The 19,371-nt window shown below is 40.7% G+C and overlaps 1 protein-coding gene across 1 annotated transcript in view; it reads right to left on the bottom strand.

Moving 5' to 3' along the window:
- Positions 1–1,209: 1,209 nt before the first annotated feature.
- Positions 1,210–19,371, bottom strand: part of LOC109912771 (tetratricopeptide repeat protein 21B-like) — a 116,033-nt gene continuing 97,871 nt past the window's right edge. The window contains exons 25-30 of the mRNA XM_048618359.1: positions 17,578–17,739; positions 16,241–16,439; positions 13,631–13,855; positions 10,713–10,833; positions 2,010–2,077; positions 1,210–1,287 (exon numbers count right to left, since the gene is read on the bottom strand). Coding sequence (XP_048474316.1) covers positions 1,210–1,287; positions 2,010–2,077; positions 10,713–10,833; positions 13,631–13,855; positions 16,241–16,439; positions 17,578–17,739 — 853 coding nt within the window. The remainder of the gene's footprint in view (positions 1,288–2,009; positions 2,078–10,712; positions 10,834–13,630; positions 13,856–16,240; positions 16,440–17,577; positions 17,740–19,371) is intronic.

Here is a 19,371-nt window from a genome sequence, read left to right as displayed (position 1 = left end):
GAATGGAGAAGGTGTAAGTAAAGTTTGCTGAAAATTTTTGCTGTTGTTGCTAGTGAAGCAGATGGTCTCAGGCTAGTCTATTATTGATCTACTGGTAAACTGGGCAGAGCAATGGCAGGTGGAATTTAATCCTGATAAGTGTGAGCTGATGCATTTTGGGAGGTCTAAGGGAGGGATATATACAATGAATGGTAGGTCAATAAGGAGTAGTGAGGAACAAAGGGACCTTTATGTACAAGTTCAAAGGTCCCATTGAGTATAGGAGTTGGGAGATCATATTGCAGCTGTACAGGACATTGGTTAGGCCACTATTGGAATACTGTGTGTAGTTCTGGTCTCCCTGCTTTAGGAAGGATATTATGAAATTTGAAAGGGTTCAGAAAAGATTTACAAGGACGTTGGCAGTGTTGGAGGGTTTGAGCTATAGGGAGAGGCTGAATAGGCTGGGGCTATTTTCCCTGGAGCATCGGAGGCTGAGGGCTGACCTTAGAGGTTTATAAAATCAGGAGAGGCGTGGATAGGGTAAATAGACAAGGTCTTTTCCCAGGTGTAGGGGTTTCCAAAACTAGAGGGCTTAGGTTTAGGTTGAGAGGGGAAAGATTTAAAAGGGATCTAAGGGGCAACGTTTTCATGCTGACGGTGGTGCGTGTATGGAATGAGCTGCCAGAGGAAGTGGTGGAGGCTGGTACAATTACAACATTTAAAAGGCATCTGGATAGGTATATGCATGAATAGGAAGGGTTTAGAGGAATATGGGCCAAATGCTGACAAATGGGACTAGGTTTATTTAGGATATCTGGTCTGCATGGACAAGTGGGACCGAAGGGTCTTTTTCCGTGCTGTGCATCTCTACAACTCTATGACTCTCATAATAGTTTCGCTCATCGTCATCTTGCCTGAAGACAACATTCCTACCTTTGATTTTAACTTAGAAGTTTGACACTCAATATATCCAGTCTCTCTCACTTAATACCCACATGTAAGGAAGTCAACAATCGAAGACAAGAAAGAAGAAAATTAATTGAAAGTTTGTCTTAATGGATGTTAATAAGTTGCATTAGGCCCAGTAAAAAAAGGCAAATGAACTAATTCAAGCTTCTTTTTATTACTGAAAATGAACCCGATTGTGAATTTTCTTTTCATTGGATGCTTGTTAATCCACTTGTCTAAGACCTTATACAATTACAACTGTGGTAAAATCCTTATTTCTTATTGCTTAATAGAAGCTCTAGCCTTTTCAAAAACCTCCTTTCGAATCTTTGGATAAGTTGGGTGGTTTTTCAGCACCTGAAAATCGGAAAGATAAAACAATCAAAACCAAAAGACGCATAAGGTACAATATTAAACCCAAGAGATTCAAGCAAGACTCAGTAGGGTTCCCAATCATTGCACTTTAGACAGGAGTCCACTCAGATGGGTAATTGGTCTCCTAGATGCTGCTGGGGACTCAAGTTGCTTATCCAATAAGTGCTAAATGATTTTGGGGAAAGGCAGTCATACTGTTCGTGAAACATTGGAACAGCAGTGGATTATTTAACTCCTGAAGCCTGTTCCACCATTCGATGTGATCATGGCTAACTCCACAAAATTGCATTTCCACCCCATTTCTGAATACCTTTGGTTAACAAATATTGATCAATCTCATTTTAAACTTAATACTCAATCTAATATCATCTCTTTGGAAGAGAATTCCAAACTTCTACCAGCCTTTGTGTACTGTCTCCAACTTCACTCCTGAAAGAGTTGACACTAATATTTATAATACTAATATACTAATAATAATATGTCTCCCTAGTCCTAAACCTCCTAGCCATCAACCCAATCAGCTCCTCTCAATATATTGTAAACGTCGATCAATCATGCTGTAACTTTTTAATATTTGAAGGAAAATAACCTTAGCCTGTGAAATCTCTTAATCCTTAGAGTCCAGGTTTTTTCCAGTCAGAGAAGAAAATACAGCTACTTAGTGAATAAAATATTTTTATTTAAAATCTCCACATTATACAAACCTTATGACAAATGTCAATTGCATGCATGTACATTTTCGCTTTCAAGTAATTGAAAGCGAGTTTGTAACCTACACAGGAGAAAAAAGAGAAATATAGAGTTAGGGAAATAATTGGAATTATCAAAGATATTCGGTCATCCTCTATTAAAGAATTATAGAAGCAACTGAGATAACTGAGTGACACAGTAAATTGGTATCCCTTTCACCCTAAGTTCATTTCAATGTTTCCTTGCTTCAATTACCGGTAGGGTTCTGCTTAAACATGTACTGACAACCTACTTATCTTCAGTACAAATCTGGCTGTAATTGGGTTAATATCTGCTTATCACCAGAGACCAAAGGGATAGTGTGATGTGAGAAATGGGAATTATCACACTGGTGCTGTGAAGGGTAATTACTTGCAACATCATTGGAGCTGAGCAGAGGAGACTTTTCAAGCTTTATGGCAAGCTGTTCTGCACCTGAGTGTGTCTAATGCTGACAACTGAACAAGCATACCCAAGCAGCCAACACCACAAGTCATAAAATAGAAGGTTAGGAAGAAAACATGAAGAACTGAAATTGACCTGCCCACAAAGGAAACAAGCTTCACCCTTTTCTTCAGTGCTGCAATTTTCCACTCGGCTTATGAACACTGCCATCAGGTCCAAAACTCTGGTGCGGCCGCACTTGGAGTATTGCGTACAGTTCTGGTCACCGCATTATAGGAAGGATGTGGAAGCATTGGAAAGGGTGCAGAGGAGATTTACCAGGATGTTGCCTGGTATGGAGGGAAGGTCTTATGAGGAAAGGCTGAGGGTCTTGAGGCTGTTTTCGTTAGAGAGAAGAAGGTCAAGAGGTGACTTGATAGAGACATACAAGATGATCAGAGGATTAGATAGGGTGGACAGTGGGAGCCTTTTTCCTCGGATGGTGATGGCTAGCACGAGGGGACATAGCTTTAAATTGAGGGGTGATAGATATAGGATGATGTCAGAGGTAGGTTTCTTTACTCAGAGGTTAGTAAGGGCGTGGAATGCCCTGCCTGCAAAATAGTAGACTCGCCCACTTTAAGGGCATTTAAATGGTCATTGGATAAACATATGGATGATAATGGAATAGTTTAGGTTAGATGGGCTTCAGATTGGTTTCACAGGTCGGCGCAACATCGAGGGCCGAAGGGCCTGTACTGCGCTGTAATGTTCTATGTTCTAAGTGGAGATCAGAGACCCGTAATGTGTAGGAAACAGCTACTGATCTTTGGCTGACTGGGCAAGCTTGCTGACCAATTAAGGATGGTGGGAGGTCTGTCACAACTAGAGAAACAATTAGAGGCCTTCAAGCTTGACAAAGTTGTTGGACTGGTTTTCATTATTTGAATGAATGATTTAGATGGGAATATAGGAGGCATAGTTAGTAAGTTTGCAGGAGACAACAAAATTGGTAGTATAGTCAACAGTGAAAAAGGTTATCTAAAAGTACAACAGAACCTTGATCAACTGAGCCAGTGGGCCAGGGAATGGCTGTAGGAGTTTAATTCAGATAAATGCGAGGTGTTACATTTTGGTAAGATAAACCAGGGTGCATATATGGAATGAACTGCCAGAGGCAGGTACAATTATAACATTTAAAAGACATTTGGACAAGTACACGAAAAGGAAAGCTTTAAAGGGATATGGGCCAAATCCAGGCAAATGGCACTAGTTTAGTTTGGTTAACCAGGTTGATATGGATGAGTTGAAACAAAGGGTTTGTTTCCATGCTATATGACTCTAAAGGTGAATAGCCAAGGTCTTTTCCCCAGGACACAGGAGTCCAAATCGAAAGGGAATAGGTTTAAGGTGAGAGGGGAAAGATTTAAAAGGGACTGGAGGAGTAACATTTTCATACAAAGGGTGGTGTGTATATTGAACGAGCTACCAGAGGAAGTAGTAGAGGCAGGTACAATTACAACATTTTAGAAGAAATTTGGACAAGTACATGGATAGGAAAGGTTTAGAGGGATTTGGGCCAATGGGATTAGTTCAGTTTAGGAGACTTGGTGAGCATGGAGGAGTTGGGATGAAGGTCCTGTTTCTGTGTTGTATAACTCTATGACTATGATTCCATGGCTGATAAATGAACAAGAGCATACACCAAGCAGAGGTGCTATCTCTCCAACCCATTTCAAATTTAACATGATAAAAGACCATTACAGCTGTGTGTGTGCGCATACATGTGTGTGAGAAACAGAGAAGATGGGGTGCCACAGGGATCAGAGCTAGGGCCTCAACTATTTACAATCTATATAGATAGTCTGGATGAAGGTGCAAAATGAATTGTACACTGTTGGAGATGTAAAGATAAATAGGAAAACAATACGTAAGGAGGACAGACAGTCCCAGATGTTGGTATTCTTATTTATTCATTCATGGGATGTACATGTCATTGGCTAGATCAGCATTTATTGTCCTGAGGACAGTAACTTTGCATGGGTCTGGAGTCACATATACACTGGACCAGGTAAGGACAACAGATTTCCTTCCCTAAAGGGCATCAGTGAACCAGATGGGGGTTTTACAACAACAACTGGCAGTGGTTACATGGTCACCAGTAGACTAGCCTTTTGTTGGAGGCATTTATTTCACCGAATTCAAATTTCAGCCTTTGCCATAGCAAATTCAAAACACATGACCCCAGAGTGTTAATTTGGGCTTCTGGATTACTAGTTTAGTGATGTTACCACAATGCTATCACCTCCCTCTTAGGCTCAGGAAACTCCAGCCTTTCAAAACCGGAGACAGTCTCCAAACTTCATTCCCACCATATATAAGTCTCTAAGAGATACAGTTGGAAAGGTATTTGGATTTTGAAGTGGGAATAGTGTCAGTGCAGAGGTTATTTGGTTAGAAGGTCCACCTCAGTTCTCTGATAACAATCAATCCTAAACTAATTTTTGTGCCCCTCCAATCATCACACAATGTTACTCCTCATATCTCTCCATACTCCCTAATATTCTCTATGCTGCTCCATGCTAACTCATACAGCAAACACATACACCATCCATAGCCACTCATCCAGCATCCACAATGTGTAGACATCAGCAGCTGTATCTTTGTAATAGACATGAAAAGATAAACTTCAATTTAATACAGATATCACCCAGATACAGTTTGTACTGGAAAAAACCCATTCAAAAAAGCTATTCAAAGATTTTTAACAAAAACAGAAATTACTGGAAAAACTCTGCTGATCTGGTAGCATTGGTGGGAAGAAAGAGTTAACATTTCAAGTCCAGTGACCCTCAGAACACAAAGATTGTAAAAACAAACACTCATTCACCTACTACATTGAAAGACACGTGAAATAACTCCAGAGAGGTTGGTATGCATAATCAAGTCACCCATTATTTACACATAGCAAGTCCTTGACACTGATCCAGCTCCCTCAGAGTGAGCAGAACCCCTGACACTCCTGTTTATATCTGTCAGCCAGGGCTCCCTGATTGGACCAGGTTAACAGCCCCGAAGTGCTCATTATTGGTTCTCCCTGTTATTAGCACATCATCTGTGGAATGACCTGCCAGAGGAAGTGATGAATGAAGGTACAGTTACAATGTTTAAAAGATATTTGGATAAGTATATGAATAAGAAAGTTTAGGAGGGATATGAGCCAAACGCGGGCAGGTGGGACTAGTTTAGTTTGGGATCATGGTTGGTGTCAACTAGTTGGACGGAAAGGTCTGTTTCCATGTTGTATGACTATCTAGATAAATGGGGACCTGGAGTAGACTTTATAAAACCATCTCCATTGTCTGCTGAAAAATTACACAGGCTGACAATACCCCAGATGGCAGTCTCATATATTGGTATAAACCCTGCTGGGTATTAGTTGTAGCATACTTCTAGGAATCCTCATCTAAACGCAAATGCAAGTATGTATGGCTCATGTCCAGCTTTGTGAAGGACAGGCCCCCGTCATCTTTGTGTATAAATCCTCTATGCGAAGGATTGGGTATTTTTCCAGCTATGAAAGCACTTTACTGTTTGTTCAAAATCTCTACAAATGTGAACCAACCCATCGGGCTTCACAATCAGTACGACCAGTGCTGCGCATTCCACAAACTGGACTGGTTTGATGATTTCATCACTTTCCAGCCTCCTGATTTCTGCATCTACTTTTGTCCGTAAGGCAAAAGGGCCTTTCAGATTCATGGAATTTTTCCCTGGTCAACATGGAAGGTGGCCTTGACTCCTTCGATAGTCTCTAGACATTACTGAAAAACTTCCAAGTATTTCATTAGGATTTCACTCAGGCAGTCATTTTTTAATTGAAAAATGTCAAGCCTATCTAGATGAATTTTTCTCAACCAATTCCGCCCCATCAGGCTTGGGCCCAAGACTTATACTACAATCAGTAGTAACTGAATCAGCTGCTTCTCATCAGAGACCGGAACCAAAGTTGTACCCTTAATCTGTAAAGGTTCCCCACTATAGGTTTTCAGTCTAGCCGAGGTCTTGTGCAAACTTTGGTGTTGGAGTCCAGACCAAATTTATTTAAAGACTGGTTCTGCGAACACCGAAACAGTCATGCCAGTATCGACCTCCATTAGAACTGGATGACCATTTAACCAGATGGTCATTTTGATTGGTTCTGAGTTGGATGTTGCTAAGCAATTTAACTATTCCAAACCAGTTGTGGGTGGATTTTCCACAGTGTGCATTCCCTTGGATATGGGCCTATGAATTCTCATACTCAATTCAGGCCTAGTGGGACTCTTGCTGTCTCGAGCCCACATACTAGCAGCAATTACAATGGCCGGCCAGCCCGGATCCTGAAGAAAATTTTAACTGTTTGGCCGAGGCTTGGCTTTGTTTTGGGGTTTTTGCTGTGGGCTGACCTAGAGTCCCTCTGTTCAGGATATGTCCTGAGTGAGGCAATGCAATTATCTTCACCCAAGTGGTGTTCCCCAAGCTCAGTCGGACTGGAGAGGGTGTCTGCTTCCATCGGAATACCCTGCAACTCGTATGCTCCACTTGCCATATTTTGCAATGATAAAGCCATGATACAATGATACTGCCTGTTTGAAGTCTGGTTGGGCTTCAGCTAATAAGCACTTTTGCATGGTTACATCATTAATCCCACGTACCAAGCCATCTCGCAGCACCTTTTAAGGGTTAAACCAAAGTCACGTGGCTCTACCAGTTCTTAACCTAATCAAAAATCTTGATATAGATTCCCCCAATTCTCGAATTGCCAAGTAAACCTGATGGCATTTCAGAACTAGAAGAGGCTTGGGGTCAAATTATTCACTAACTAAATTCATCAACTCTTGAAAGGTTTTAGGTTTTAGTCTCTCATGCCTCAGGGAAAGTTTGGTTCCTAATAACCGAAAAATATCCAGGTCTACAAGCTGTCAGGAGAATTACTCATTGCTTTTCCTCTGCCCCAATGTCATTTGCCTGGAAAAAAAAACACATTCTTTCCACATACAGGTAATACGCTCTGTAGGCCCAGACTTCAGTGGTAGGATCAAACAAGTCAAGCTTCTCAAATAATGGGATGATGCCAGAAATGCTTACCCCAACTCAAATATGACTGTTGCGAGTTAATTTATTCAAGAACCTTACTTTTCTCTCCTTGCCACTGAAACAACTCGACAGAGGCTGGTATTCCGTCACTAAGTCACCCTTTATTTACACGTGGAGTGTCCTTGACACTGATCCAGCTCCCTCAGAGCCAGCTCTCAGAGTGAACAGACCTCTGACACTCCTGTTTATATCTGTCAGCCTGGGCTCCCTGATTGGACCAGGTTAACAGCCCCAATCAGGGAACTCATATTCTGTGAGGTCTACCTGGCTGACCTTGTTACTATCACTACGATAAGATTTTATTAAATTCTTTAAACTGCCATCTACTGAGATAAGTGTTTCTGGACGTTCCTAAAGTCAGCTAAGCATTCATAATAACCCTAGTTATCACAGCAAATACTTGAAAATGTAGGCAATGGAGTATACTGAAACTGAAAAACAGCCTTTTTTCCTAAGTTGTTTTCCATTTTAAAATAGGTTATAAGGGTATATGGTCAGAGTAAGGAAGACATTAAACATTAAATATTATTAAGGCAGAAATAGATACATTCTTGTTAGGCAAAGGAATCAAAAGCTATTTGGAGAATGTGGAATTTGAAACACAAGCGGATCAACCATGATTTTAATGAATGGGGGAGCAGGCTCTAGGGACTGAATGGCCAGTATTTGCATTACTTTTGTCTGACCTGTATTGGATCTGGAATCAAACTGTGTGAGTTCTGTGGCTCATTGGGTCTCTGTTGCTGCAGCTTGGTGGACATTTGGAAGTTTCTGAGTGGGTTGTTGTCAGTAAACACTCCAAACACTGCAGCAATCAGAATGTCTCTAAACCTCTGAGAAATAGCCCACCTCAAATCTTGCAATTCGAGTGTCATGCTGGAGTCACACTAACATAAGCAATAACCACTCTCCTTTTGTCTGTGAACCTATGACAGACCTGCTCAGAGGCCAAGGAAACTGGTGCTGGTTTCCAGTGTGAGAAGGTATTGGAAATGTTGATAGCCAAGGACAGGTGATGAGGTAAGCTCCTGCTCCAAGTTTCAAAAGGGATCTTCACATGCTGGGGTCCAACTCTCTGTGATGCTTCATGAAGTGTTGGGCCTTGTACATCCTTTCTCAACCTTTCCCTGCAGCATCCTCTTAACGCCTCATTAAACTGTAGAATGGGACAGCCAACTGTGCCTAGCTTTGCACCAACCTCCAGTAGTAACCAGCCAGACCATGCATTTGCATCTCCATCTTCGACTGCTCAGATTTTCTCATCAGCCGTCAGGCCTTTCTTGGTAACAAAGTGTCCCTGGTGTCATATTTTGTTTAGAAAAGTTGGCACTTCTCCAGTTTGACTTTCAAGTTAAACTGCAACAAGCGGGCTAGGATAAAGTCTAGACTTGTAATGGTCTCCTCAAATGTCGAGTTGAAGATGGGTATGTCATCCAGATACACAATGAGGGACTGCAAATTAAGGTCACCAAAAGCTTTAGCCATCACATACATGTAGGTGGCAGCGCATTACATAATCCAAATGGCATCCCTGTGTATTCATGAAGTCCTCAGTCACTTTTCAACTGCCTCTGCCATGACTTGATGCTCATTCTGTGGAAATCCTGCCAACTACACCAAACATGTGACATGAGGTTTGCATGCACGGATGGTTTAAACATCAAATATCAGGGATTCTTTATTCCACTAGCATCAGGCCCATACAAACATGATGGGAAATTAAGGATAAACAAGAACGATATACACTATTTACATGGGAGAACAGTGTTTTTTTTGGGGAGCTGAGGAATTGTTTTGTCTGTCTGCCCTCCCATCAGTCCTCTCTCCACCTAAGACACCATTTCATTTCCAGCGAGAGTCCATTTGACTGCTCCATCGCCAACTCCTGGTGCAAGACCAGCAGAACTGTTCAGCTGCCTTCCAAACTATGATTCTGTTGAAGACTTCTCAGATCTGCTGCGTTGGGTTAGTCAATGACTACATGTATCTATATATTCTTTTCCTGTTAAAGTTAGAACACACTCAAATAATCAGAGTAGATTTTCATTACTTCTCTGGAAAAACAGACAATATTTATTGTTTGTACAGCACAATGCAAAAACTTCACAAAGCAAAATTAAATCTTGTAGATGGCTGTACAAAGCAAAATGTTCAGTTACCTTGTTTAGTACCCTCCTTCACTGTTGCCACCTGCTGCTGGAGGTCCCGTTACACTTATCAACCCGTTTTGTTTTTACATAACTACTGATTCTATCCTGAATACCTGCTGATAATAATCCACCTTAAAGACACTGCAGCCAGCTACATTCTGAGGCAGAGAAGGGCTTGACAGGTTAAATGCTGAGAAGTTGTTTTCCTTTGTGGGAGAGTCCAGGACCAGAGGCCATAATCACAAAGCAAGGGTTTCCCCAAATGACAGATGAAGAGAAATTTCATCACTCAAAAATAGTCAGTCTGTGGTATTCATTACGATAGAGGGCTGTTGCGGTTGGCCCATTAAATATATTCAAAGCTGAGATAGACGGATGTTTAATCATTGAGGGAACCAAGGGTTATGGGATATTGTAGGAAAGTGGAGCTGAGGATCATCAGATCAGCCATGATCTCATTGAATTATGCAGCAGAATTCTTGGGCCAAATGGCCTTCTGCTCCTTTGTCTTATGGTCTGTGAGGATTGGTAATTTTTTGAATTCTTTACATTAGAGTAGTGGACTACGTCATTGAATATATTCAAGGCAGAGTTATCGTGAATTTTGATTGCTCATGGAATCAAGGATAATGGATGGTAGGCAAGAAAGTGGAGTTGAGATTACAATATGGCAGAGCAGGCCCAAGTGGCCAAATGACCCATTCCTGCCCTTATTTGTGACATTTTTATATTCTTAGATGATTCTTGAGCCTGTTCCACAAAGAGTATGAGAGCTGACTTACTTGTTGTGCTGTGACATTCCTGCAACTGAACTGATTGTAGTGCCAACAAGCCAAAAAAAAATCAAGATAAGCAGTCTGCAAAATTAGAATTCCAATTTCATGCATCAAATTTCATTGTTTAAATATCTGCAATGCACCCAGAACTGTTTTATCATGATATTATCAATGCCCGCTGTCTCACATATTTAAAGTTGCCATTAACAAAAGAACTGTATCAACTTACCAATAGCAGGGTTTGCCTCATTGCTGCATTTCCAGGCCAATTTGTAGTTTGTAACTGCATCCATGTAAGACTGCTCCTTCTCCATGATAAACCCCAGGTATTCATATGCCTTACAACAAGACTGGACAGATAAAAAATAAAATGAGGGAATTTTGTTGACAGCTGTATTTAAAGAAAGTAAAGAATTCTTATTCCAAGTGTGTATTGGTTACAGATTATCACACATTATATTGAGATGCTTAAGGCATAATGTGAGAGAGGCTGGATGAGCAAGAGGCTCTTTCTTTATCTTCTTTCAGATGTTTATAAATAAGAATAAGCAAGATACATTGAAAATAATGAATTAGATTAATTTTAAATCCAGCTCATTCATGGTCAAATCGAATTCAAATTGATGAAGCGAACCACATTTGCACTAGGAATCTTAATTGCTAATAATTGATTGACAGGCATATTTCTTGATTACAATAATATGGTAAATGAATGTTTTGTTTTGTGCATTATGTTGTATACAGGGTGTGCAGGAGGAACTGAATAAGGACAGATATGATAGGAAGCACAGAGAGGGCACTGCTAGGAGCTGTCTAACCTGTTCATATTCACTTTTGAAAAAGTAGAAAGACTTAGAGAAATTGTCACAAACTGTCAAAACATATTGGAGAGATGGTGCTGCAGCTAACATTACTGAACTCGGAATGCAGAGACCCAGGGAACATGGGTTCAAATTCATGGCAGATGGTGGAATTTAATTAATAAAGTCTGGAGTATAAAACGGTTTTACATGTAAGAAATGGCTTTGGTTTGTTTGTTGGATAGAGTCAAATTCCACTGTTTGTTTGCTCCTTTTTATGTTACTGTACAGAACTGAACTGCTTTAGTGACTGAATGTATATAAACATTTTTATGGCTAAAATACATTTTTGAAATAAAAAAAATGTCAGTCTCAGTAGTGATGAGCACGAAGCCACTATTATCAAATGTTGTGAAAACCATTATTAACGTATTTTAGAGAAGGAAATCCACTATCCTCATGTGGTCTGGCTTCCTTAGGTACATCCTTACCTGTGTTATCCAGTTAACACAGACACTTAACTGCTCTGTGAAATAATTAAGCAAAGCATTCTATTAATGACAGTTAGGGATAGGCAAAAACTAGAAAAAAAATTCCCTAGCTCATGATTGCTTCAGTGAAAGTCTTAAAACTTCACCTTAAGGGAAATGAGCTCTTGAGTAATTGTGCCACCTTCCAACAGTATACGAAGATGCAGAATTTCTTGAAGCTGCACATAATGGTACTGCTGCATGTCACTATCATTTGTGTTATTGGGTATAAGCACAGTCACCTGACCTAACTGTAAGTAACATTTGTGGCCCTGTCCCAGTCATGGTCTTGTAAAATAAGCAGCACTTCTTTGATATTGTAAAGGATAGACACTAATTATCGCCAACTACTTCATCACTTTCCTGTTGGTCATACATTCTGCAGCAACTGATAGGATTTTGGATAGTTACACTGAATCATAGAATCCCTACAGTGTGGAAGCAGGCCATTCAGCCAATCCAACCCTTCAAAGGGCATCCCACCCAATCCCCATAACCCCACATTTACCGTGGCCAACACCTAGCCTGCACACTACAGGCAATTTCAGCACAGCCAATCCACTTAACATGCACATCTTCAGACTGTGGGAGGAAGCCGGAGTACCCAGAGAAAAATCCACACAGACATGGGGAGAATACACAAACTCCACACAGTCACCCAAAGCTAGGATCAAACCCAGGTCCCTGCCACTGTGAGGCAGCAGTACTAACCACTGAGCCGCAGTGCCACCACAGGTTTCACTTAGATTCAGCGATCCCAGTTCGCAGCACACTTAAAAATGATGTGCTATAGATCAGCTTTGCATTAGAATCTGTGTGTTAGTGCCATCAAGGAAATAGGTTTACTAGGCTGAATATTTCTCAGATCACCTTTCTAGCTCTTAATGTTCAGTTGTGTAGAGCCTGTAGAGGCTCCATTTAGAGTACTGATGTCAGTTTAGGTCACTACCCCTCAGGAAGGAAGGATATATAAGGAATGCAGGATGCAACACAGATTCACCAGAATAATTGATACCAGAGCTTACAGGACTACACTGTGAGGACAGGCTGAATAAACTTGGAAGAAAAACTGAAGTTGCTGGAGAAACCTAGCAGATCAGGCATCATCTGTACAGAGATAAACAAAAATTAACATTTTAAGTCCAGTATGACTCCTCTGGAACTGAAGAAAATGTTAACTTTGTTTTCTCTCTCCACAGATGTTTCCACATCTCGTGAGTTTCACCAGCAATTTCACTTCAGACCTCCAGCTTTTATTGAATAAACTTGGCATACATTCCCTTGAACATAGAAGATTGAGGATTGATCTGATCGAGATTTTTAAAATGATAAAAGGATTTGAAAGGTTCAATACAGAAAAACTATTTCTCTTATGAAGAATTCAAGATCCAGGGAATATACACTTATGTTTAGAATGAGAGTGATTTAGAAGGGAAATCAGGAAGTACATTTTGACATGAAAGATTGTAAAAATCTATAATTCTTGCCCCAAAGATTGGCTACTGGGACAACTGAAGCTTTTGACCAAGGTTGATATAGTTTGGTCAGGCTTCTGGTACCAAAGTATGTAGGACAAAACAAGGAAGTAGAGCTTTGGCAGAGTTAAGCCACAATGTAATTAAATGGTTTTGTGATGTGAATAGTTTATTTCTGTTTCTATGTTCGATTGTCTAGGTCTAAGTTCAAATTTTGAATTTGAATGCAGCAGTGTAGGAGTGTTTCACAGCTGCATTGTTTAAAACAAAAAGGTGTATTCAGATTGTCCTTGACAATATGGTACTGGCACACTTTCACTTCATTCAGCATTAACAGCTCACCTGATTGTTCTGTATGCACCGTTTCAGCAACTCTGTTGCAAGGTCATATTTTCCCGCTTTAATGTAAATATCAGCCAGCAGGAGCCAGCTCTTCTCAAAATCCTCAGCATCCTTCAAATTCCAATTTATTTTTGTTATTCTTTTCAGCTGGTTTCTGGCTCGAGGAATCAGCTTTAGGACCATGCATGCTTGAGCTACGGCCAGGAGTGAAGGAATGTGGTCCTTCTGAAAAATAAATCATTTGAAAGAAACAATTTCATGAGTCATATGGAATCACAGAATTTTTACAGCATGGAAGGAAGTCCTTCAACCCTCATGTTCATACAGATCATCAAACATCCATCTATTCTCATCCTATTTTCCAGCACTTGGCCCAGAGCCTTGTATGCTCTTTAATGCTCTTTAAATACTTCTGAAATTTCTTGAGGATTCCCGAGTCTACGACCTTCCAGGCAATGAGTTCCAAAAACTGGGATTACCACTCCATCATAACCTCCTTGTATTACTTTGAATGGCACGTTATATTTCACATTATTTTTCAGTTATAATCAACAGAAAGAAACAAATTTTTGGTGTATGCTTGAATTGTTAAGATTTGTTATTAAGCATAATATAAGTATATCGCTGAGCACACACTGCTTTTGACTTTACGCTCTATCTGCCAAGTTACTCCAATGTTGCAATTGGTAGATACAGAACCCAGAAGACGTCTATTTGCATTAACTAACCACATTTCCTTGACTAAGATTAAGTGGCGATGTAACAGAGGAGTTTCAGATGATTCAAGATGTTGACAGGGTAAATTGAAATAAATTATTTCCTTTAGTGGGAAAGCCCAGAATGTTACAGCATGACTTCAAAACAAAAGCCAGACCATTCAGAGTGACGTTAGGAAATACTTCCTGACACAAAGTATAGCATAAATTAATACAGAGAGTTGTGAACACACCAGTCCATCACGCAAGCCAACCTTCCATCCATTGACTCTGTCTATACTTCTCACTGCCTGAGGAAGGCAGCCAACATCATCAAAAACCCCTCCCACCCCAGTTATAATCTCTTCCACCCTCTTCTGTCAGGCAGTAGATACAAAAGCTTAAACACACATGCCAACAGATTCAAGAACAGTTTCTGCCCCACTGTTATTCAACTTCTGAATGAACCTCTTAAATTTTAAATTTAATGTTGATCTCACTCTTTGTGCACCTTCTCTGCAGCCGTAACATTGTATTCCTTGCTCTGTCCTATTACCCTAATGTACCTTGTACAGTATGATCAGCCTGTACTGTGCACAAAACAAAACTTCTCACTATGACTAGGTACATGTGACAATAATAAATCAAATTAAATCAAAAAACCCCATCGCACCATTAAAAAAAACCATTTGAATATTGGGGAAAAGAAGTCTTCAATTGCTAGCACTGTCTCTCATTAAAGGTACCATTAATGTAATCCTTTGTTTAAAAAGTGACTACTGAATTGGTGACTTTTAAAATACATTCCGTGGTAAAATCCAGTAATGTGTAATTACTACTTTCTGTTGGTTGCCCGAAAGCGCTATGAACACAAGATCAAGTGAAGATGATTTGGCCTTTTGAGCCTGCTCTGCCATTAATATGATCAGGCTTCAACTCAAATGTTTTCCCTCTTTCCCTTATTCCTTGATTCCTGAGAGACCAAGAAATCAGTCTGCTCCACATTTAAATGTATTCAGTGATGAAGCATCCACAATACTACATGGTAAAGAATTCCAAAGATTACACCCTTTAAGTGAAGCAATTCCAATCTCAGCCCCTTATCCTGAGACTGTGCTAAAATGACCACCATGGCCTTTTCTTCATTATCTCCGGCTGAGCTTAGTGATGCTATAACTGCAGGGGGACACACTTCCTGAACATGCGACACAAAACCAGTGACCAAACAGCTTTGATCATTAAATGGAGCTGATCTGCAGAAAAGCTAAAACAGACACATGAAATTCGCTCTGAATTGGAGTGCCGTATTAGTCTCAGAAATAACAAAGCAAACAGCAGTCAGAAGGTTCTGCTTTCAAAGTATTGCACAGACTGCAAACATTCACGTGTGCTCACACTCTATAATTTCCTGGATTAGAGTTTTCCAAAACAAAGCTTGACATTGTGGTATGAAGAGTGAGTGCTGTAAAGTGCTACGATGTTTTGGCATCCCGTCATAACCGCGGCTCAAAGCGGCTGGAGATGGAAGCATCAGAAGAGAGGCCGGTGAAGGGCTCTTGTGATAGAGTGGTAGTATCCCTACCTCTGGACGAAGAGACTCAAGTTCAAGTCCCACCTGTTCGTAAGGTGTATAACAACATCCCTGAACAGGTTGATCACTTTTTTTAAAAAAAATGGCAGGCTGGTGAGGGTAATGGCACAGTGTGGGGTACAGGTCACCGGAAGAGAGGAAGCAGCTAATGGCAGCATTCCCACAAGAGCTGGCCCCGGTGGACGGGTGCACACGACTGATGTTGGCAGTGGGAGGAAGCACGCATGCACTGACAGACTCAGCGCGAATTAAATTGTGCATGTGCAACTGCTCCTGATCAGTCAGTGTCAGGAGTCGCAATGTTGTAGTTGCTCCAATGCTCACCTTAACTGAAGCCATTTCTGTAAACACTTCGAGCGCCTTCTCCACTTTGGAACGATCATTTGTGGCCATCAGGCAGCTGTTCTGCAGCAATATCCGTTGCTCCTGTTCTTCTTGTGTTTGAGGATGATACTCTTTAAGTAATTTCTCTGCTGTCCTTACTGCAAGTTGGTCAGTCTCCCTCTTTTCGGTGGACTGTCCACTGTTCACGGGTTTTAATTTTAAGAAAGTAGGGAAAAACAGAACCATACTTTGAACAATTTTCATAAATTTCATAGATTCATACAGCGCAGGAAAGGCCCTTCAGCCCATCGAGTCTGCGTGCCAGTCTAACTTATTGCTCGTAAATTTCCCTCTAAAGGATACATGTTGGACCTGTAGTCTCCCCAGCTCCTTTTTGAATGTCCCCCATTACTCCACTGTAAACTTTACCCACAAGGAGCTGTTCCCAGTCTACTGTGGCCAGATCCTGCTTCATTTTAATAAAATCTGCCTTCCCCCAATCCAAAGCCGTCTTTTGCAAGCTATCCTTTTCCTTGACCAGAACAAATCTGAGCTGTACCATGTTGTGCCTAGATGTTAATTCTGGTGATACAGGGAAGCGACTAATGTATTTATATGACATTCCTATTGCAGCAGAAATGCTAGCTCAGTTAAAGTAAAGGGTTAGTGTCTAAATTAAAAACAGCAGAAGTACAAATATTAATGTCTCTGGCCAATGTAAAGTGTTACATGGTAAAGGGCAACTAGGGATGACTAATAAATGCTGGCTTTGCCAGTGCTGCTTATATTGATCAAACCATTTTAAAAAGCTAGAAAAAGGTATAGATGGTTTCAAAATATGGTTTTCATCTCTCAGCCAGACTGGTAGAAAAGTCGCAGGTTCAATTTTTGTCTGAGCTAAGTTTGTTGATCAAACCAGAGCAGTAGAGAGAGAGTCCTTTTGTAAGAAGACCAGCATTTACGATCTATCCCTAATTGCCCCTGAGAAGGTATCGATGAGCTGCCTCCTTGAACCTCTCTAGTCCATACGGTGTAGTTAGGAAAGGAGTTCCAGAATTTTGTTATGTTAAACATATTGCAATATATTTCCACATCAGGAGAGTGGAGAGGAACTGGAAGTTTAAATATGGAATAAAAATCCAAAATGCATGGCAACTTGGTCAGCAGCTGAAAGAAAGATTTGGTCAAAGATTGACCTAGGACTTTCTATCTACTCAAAGCCTTAACTTCTTTATCCTGTCTTTGATTAAAAGCTAAGTGTCTCATTAGAGACAACAGAGTTATATCAAACATCGAGCCAGATGATGAAATGTGATAGGAGGATGGCTTCACCAAACCTGAATTCTTCATCCAGGGTTTCAAACAGGTTGCTTCCTACAATCTCATTGTCAGGGTTAAGGCATATCTGGATCATGTTGTAAATAGAACTTTGTCCCCATTCGCTGTCCTTGCGTGCTTTGTTAAAGTGTTTCAGTGCTCCGTTTGGCTGCCCAGTATACCTGTCGACAGAAATACAATAATATATGGCAGTTCTCAAAGCCTCTTAAAATCAAACTTTTTTTTTCCCATTACTTCTGTGAGCTCCCCTTTTGAAGGTTCAGGCTCACAGGAGAGTCTGGTTGCACAGGCACCTCTACACACTGGAACTTTGTCCTAGTGATCATTCTTAGTGTGTGTGAAGAACACTCACTAAGCTAATAAATTGTTAGTCCATTCAGCAGAATTCATAGTCCATGAGATCCTCATCTGACAAGGCCAGCTTATGTTGCACACCCATTGTTGCTTGAAGCAGTTTGATACGACTGATTGAGGTACAGAGTACGGTGGCTATGTTAAGTAAAAACAGAGAGTGCTGGAGGAACTCAGCAGGTCTGGCAGCATCTGTAGAGGGAGAAACAGGATTATGTTTCAAGTCCAAAGACTCTTCTTTGGAACTTAAGAGTATTTTGAAATGTTGCCTGACTGGCTGAATTTCTCCAAACTTTCTGTTTTGATTTCAGCTCTCCAGCATCCGCAGTATTTTGCTTTTAGTATATTGGTTATTTTACTGGGTTAATGACCCAGGAGCCCACTCTAATGATCTGGAGACATAAATTTAAATCTCACCATGGCGGCTGGGGAATTTCCATTTAGTTAATGAAGTAAATTTGGAATTAAAAATTCTACTGCTTGACTAAACTCCTTAACGAAAGGAAATCTGATGTCCTTAGCTCTGGTCTACATGTGACTCTGCTCCCACAGCAATGTGGTTGATGCTTAACTGCCCTCTGAACTGGTACAGCAAGCCATTCAATTGTATTCAAGAAGGTAGCTCACCACCAGCTTCTCAAGGGAGATTAGGCATGGGCAATAATTGCTGGCTTTGCCACTGGTTTCCATGCCGACTATGGAGAAAGAAACAGATTAGATCTGAAGAAGAGTCATACCAGACTTGCAGTGGGAACTGTTTCTTTCTCTCCTTTGATGCTGTGTTTTTCTAGCACTTTCTCTGTTTCTGATTTCCAGCATCACAGTATTTTGCTTCTATTTATAAAGGGGAAAAAAATTGGCTGCTTTGGCCACTTCTGAAGGCAGAGATAGTCACCCACACTGGTGTGGGAGTGCAGTCCCCTTAAAGATCAGGCTGGGTAAAAGGCTGTGGGTTTTCCACCAATCACATTGACTTTTTTTAGCTGATGTGATCAAGATCAGGAATTCTAATTGATTTTTCTTTTCCTTGGCCTGGGGCAGTAAAGTGAATGATACTTTCCTTGCTTGTACTTCTGCTTGAGATGAATTGTTTGGCTGTGTGGCTCACTCAGACTACAACACCCTTTTATCAGCAGTCAGGTAGAAGATTTCCAATGTCTTTGCCCTGTCCTCTAAAAAATCCTAGAAATTTGTATTCCAACATAATAACAGGCGAATTTAGGTAAAGATCTGATTTTAATGCTGGTTCCCCATGCCCTGATAGATTGTGGATGGATGCTTTTTAAAGTGTTTGCACAACTTGGACACATCCAGACAATCAATTATCTGAATGCCTGACCCTGAACCCAGAAAATGTTTCAGAAGGCAACATCACTGTGATATGATGAGCAGGTAACAGCCAAGTGAAATTATCACTGGACTGTTAATCCAGCAACTCAGGT

Source organism: Rhincodon typus, chromosome 2, assembly GCF_021869965.1.
Source record: "Rhincodon typus isolate 14 chromosome 2, sRhiTyp1.1, whole genome shotgun sequence".
Taxonomy (NCBI): Eukaryota; Metazoa; Chordata; class Chondrichthyes; order Orectolobiformes; family Rhincodontidae; genus Rhincodon; species Rhincodon typus.
The sequence above is the reverse complement of the archived record's forward strand: the minus strand, read 5'-3'. Positions and strand labels throughout refer to the sequence as shown.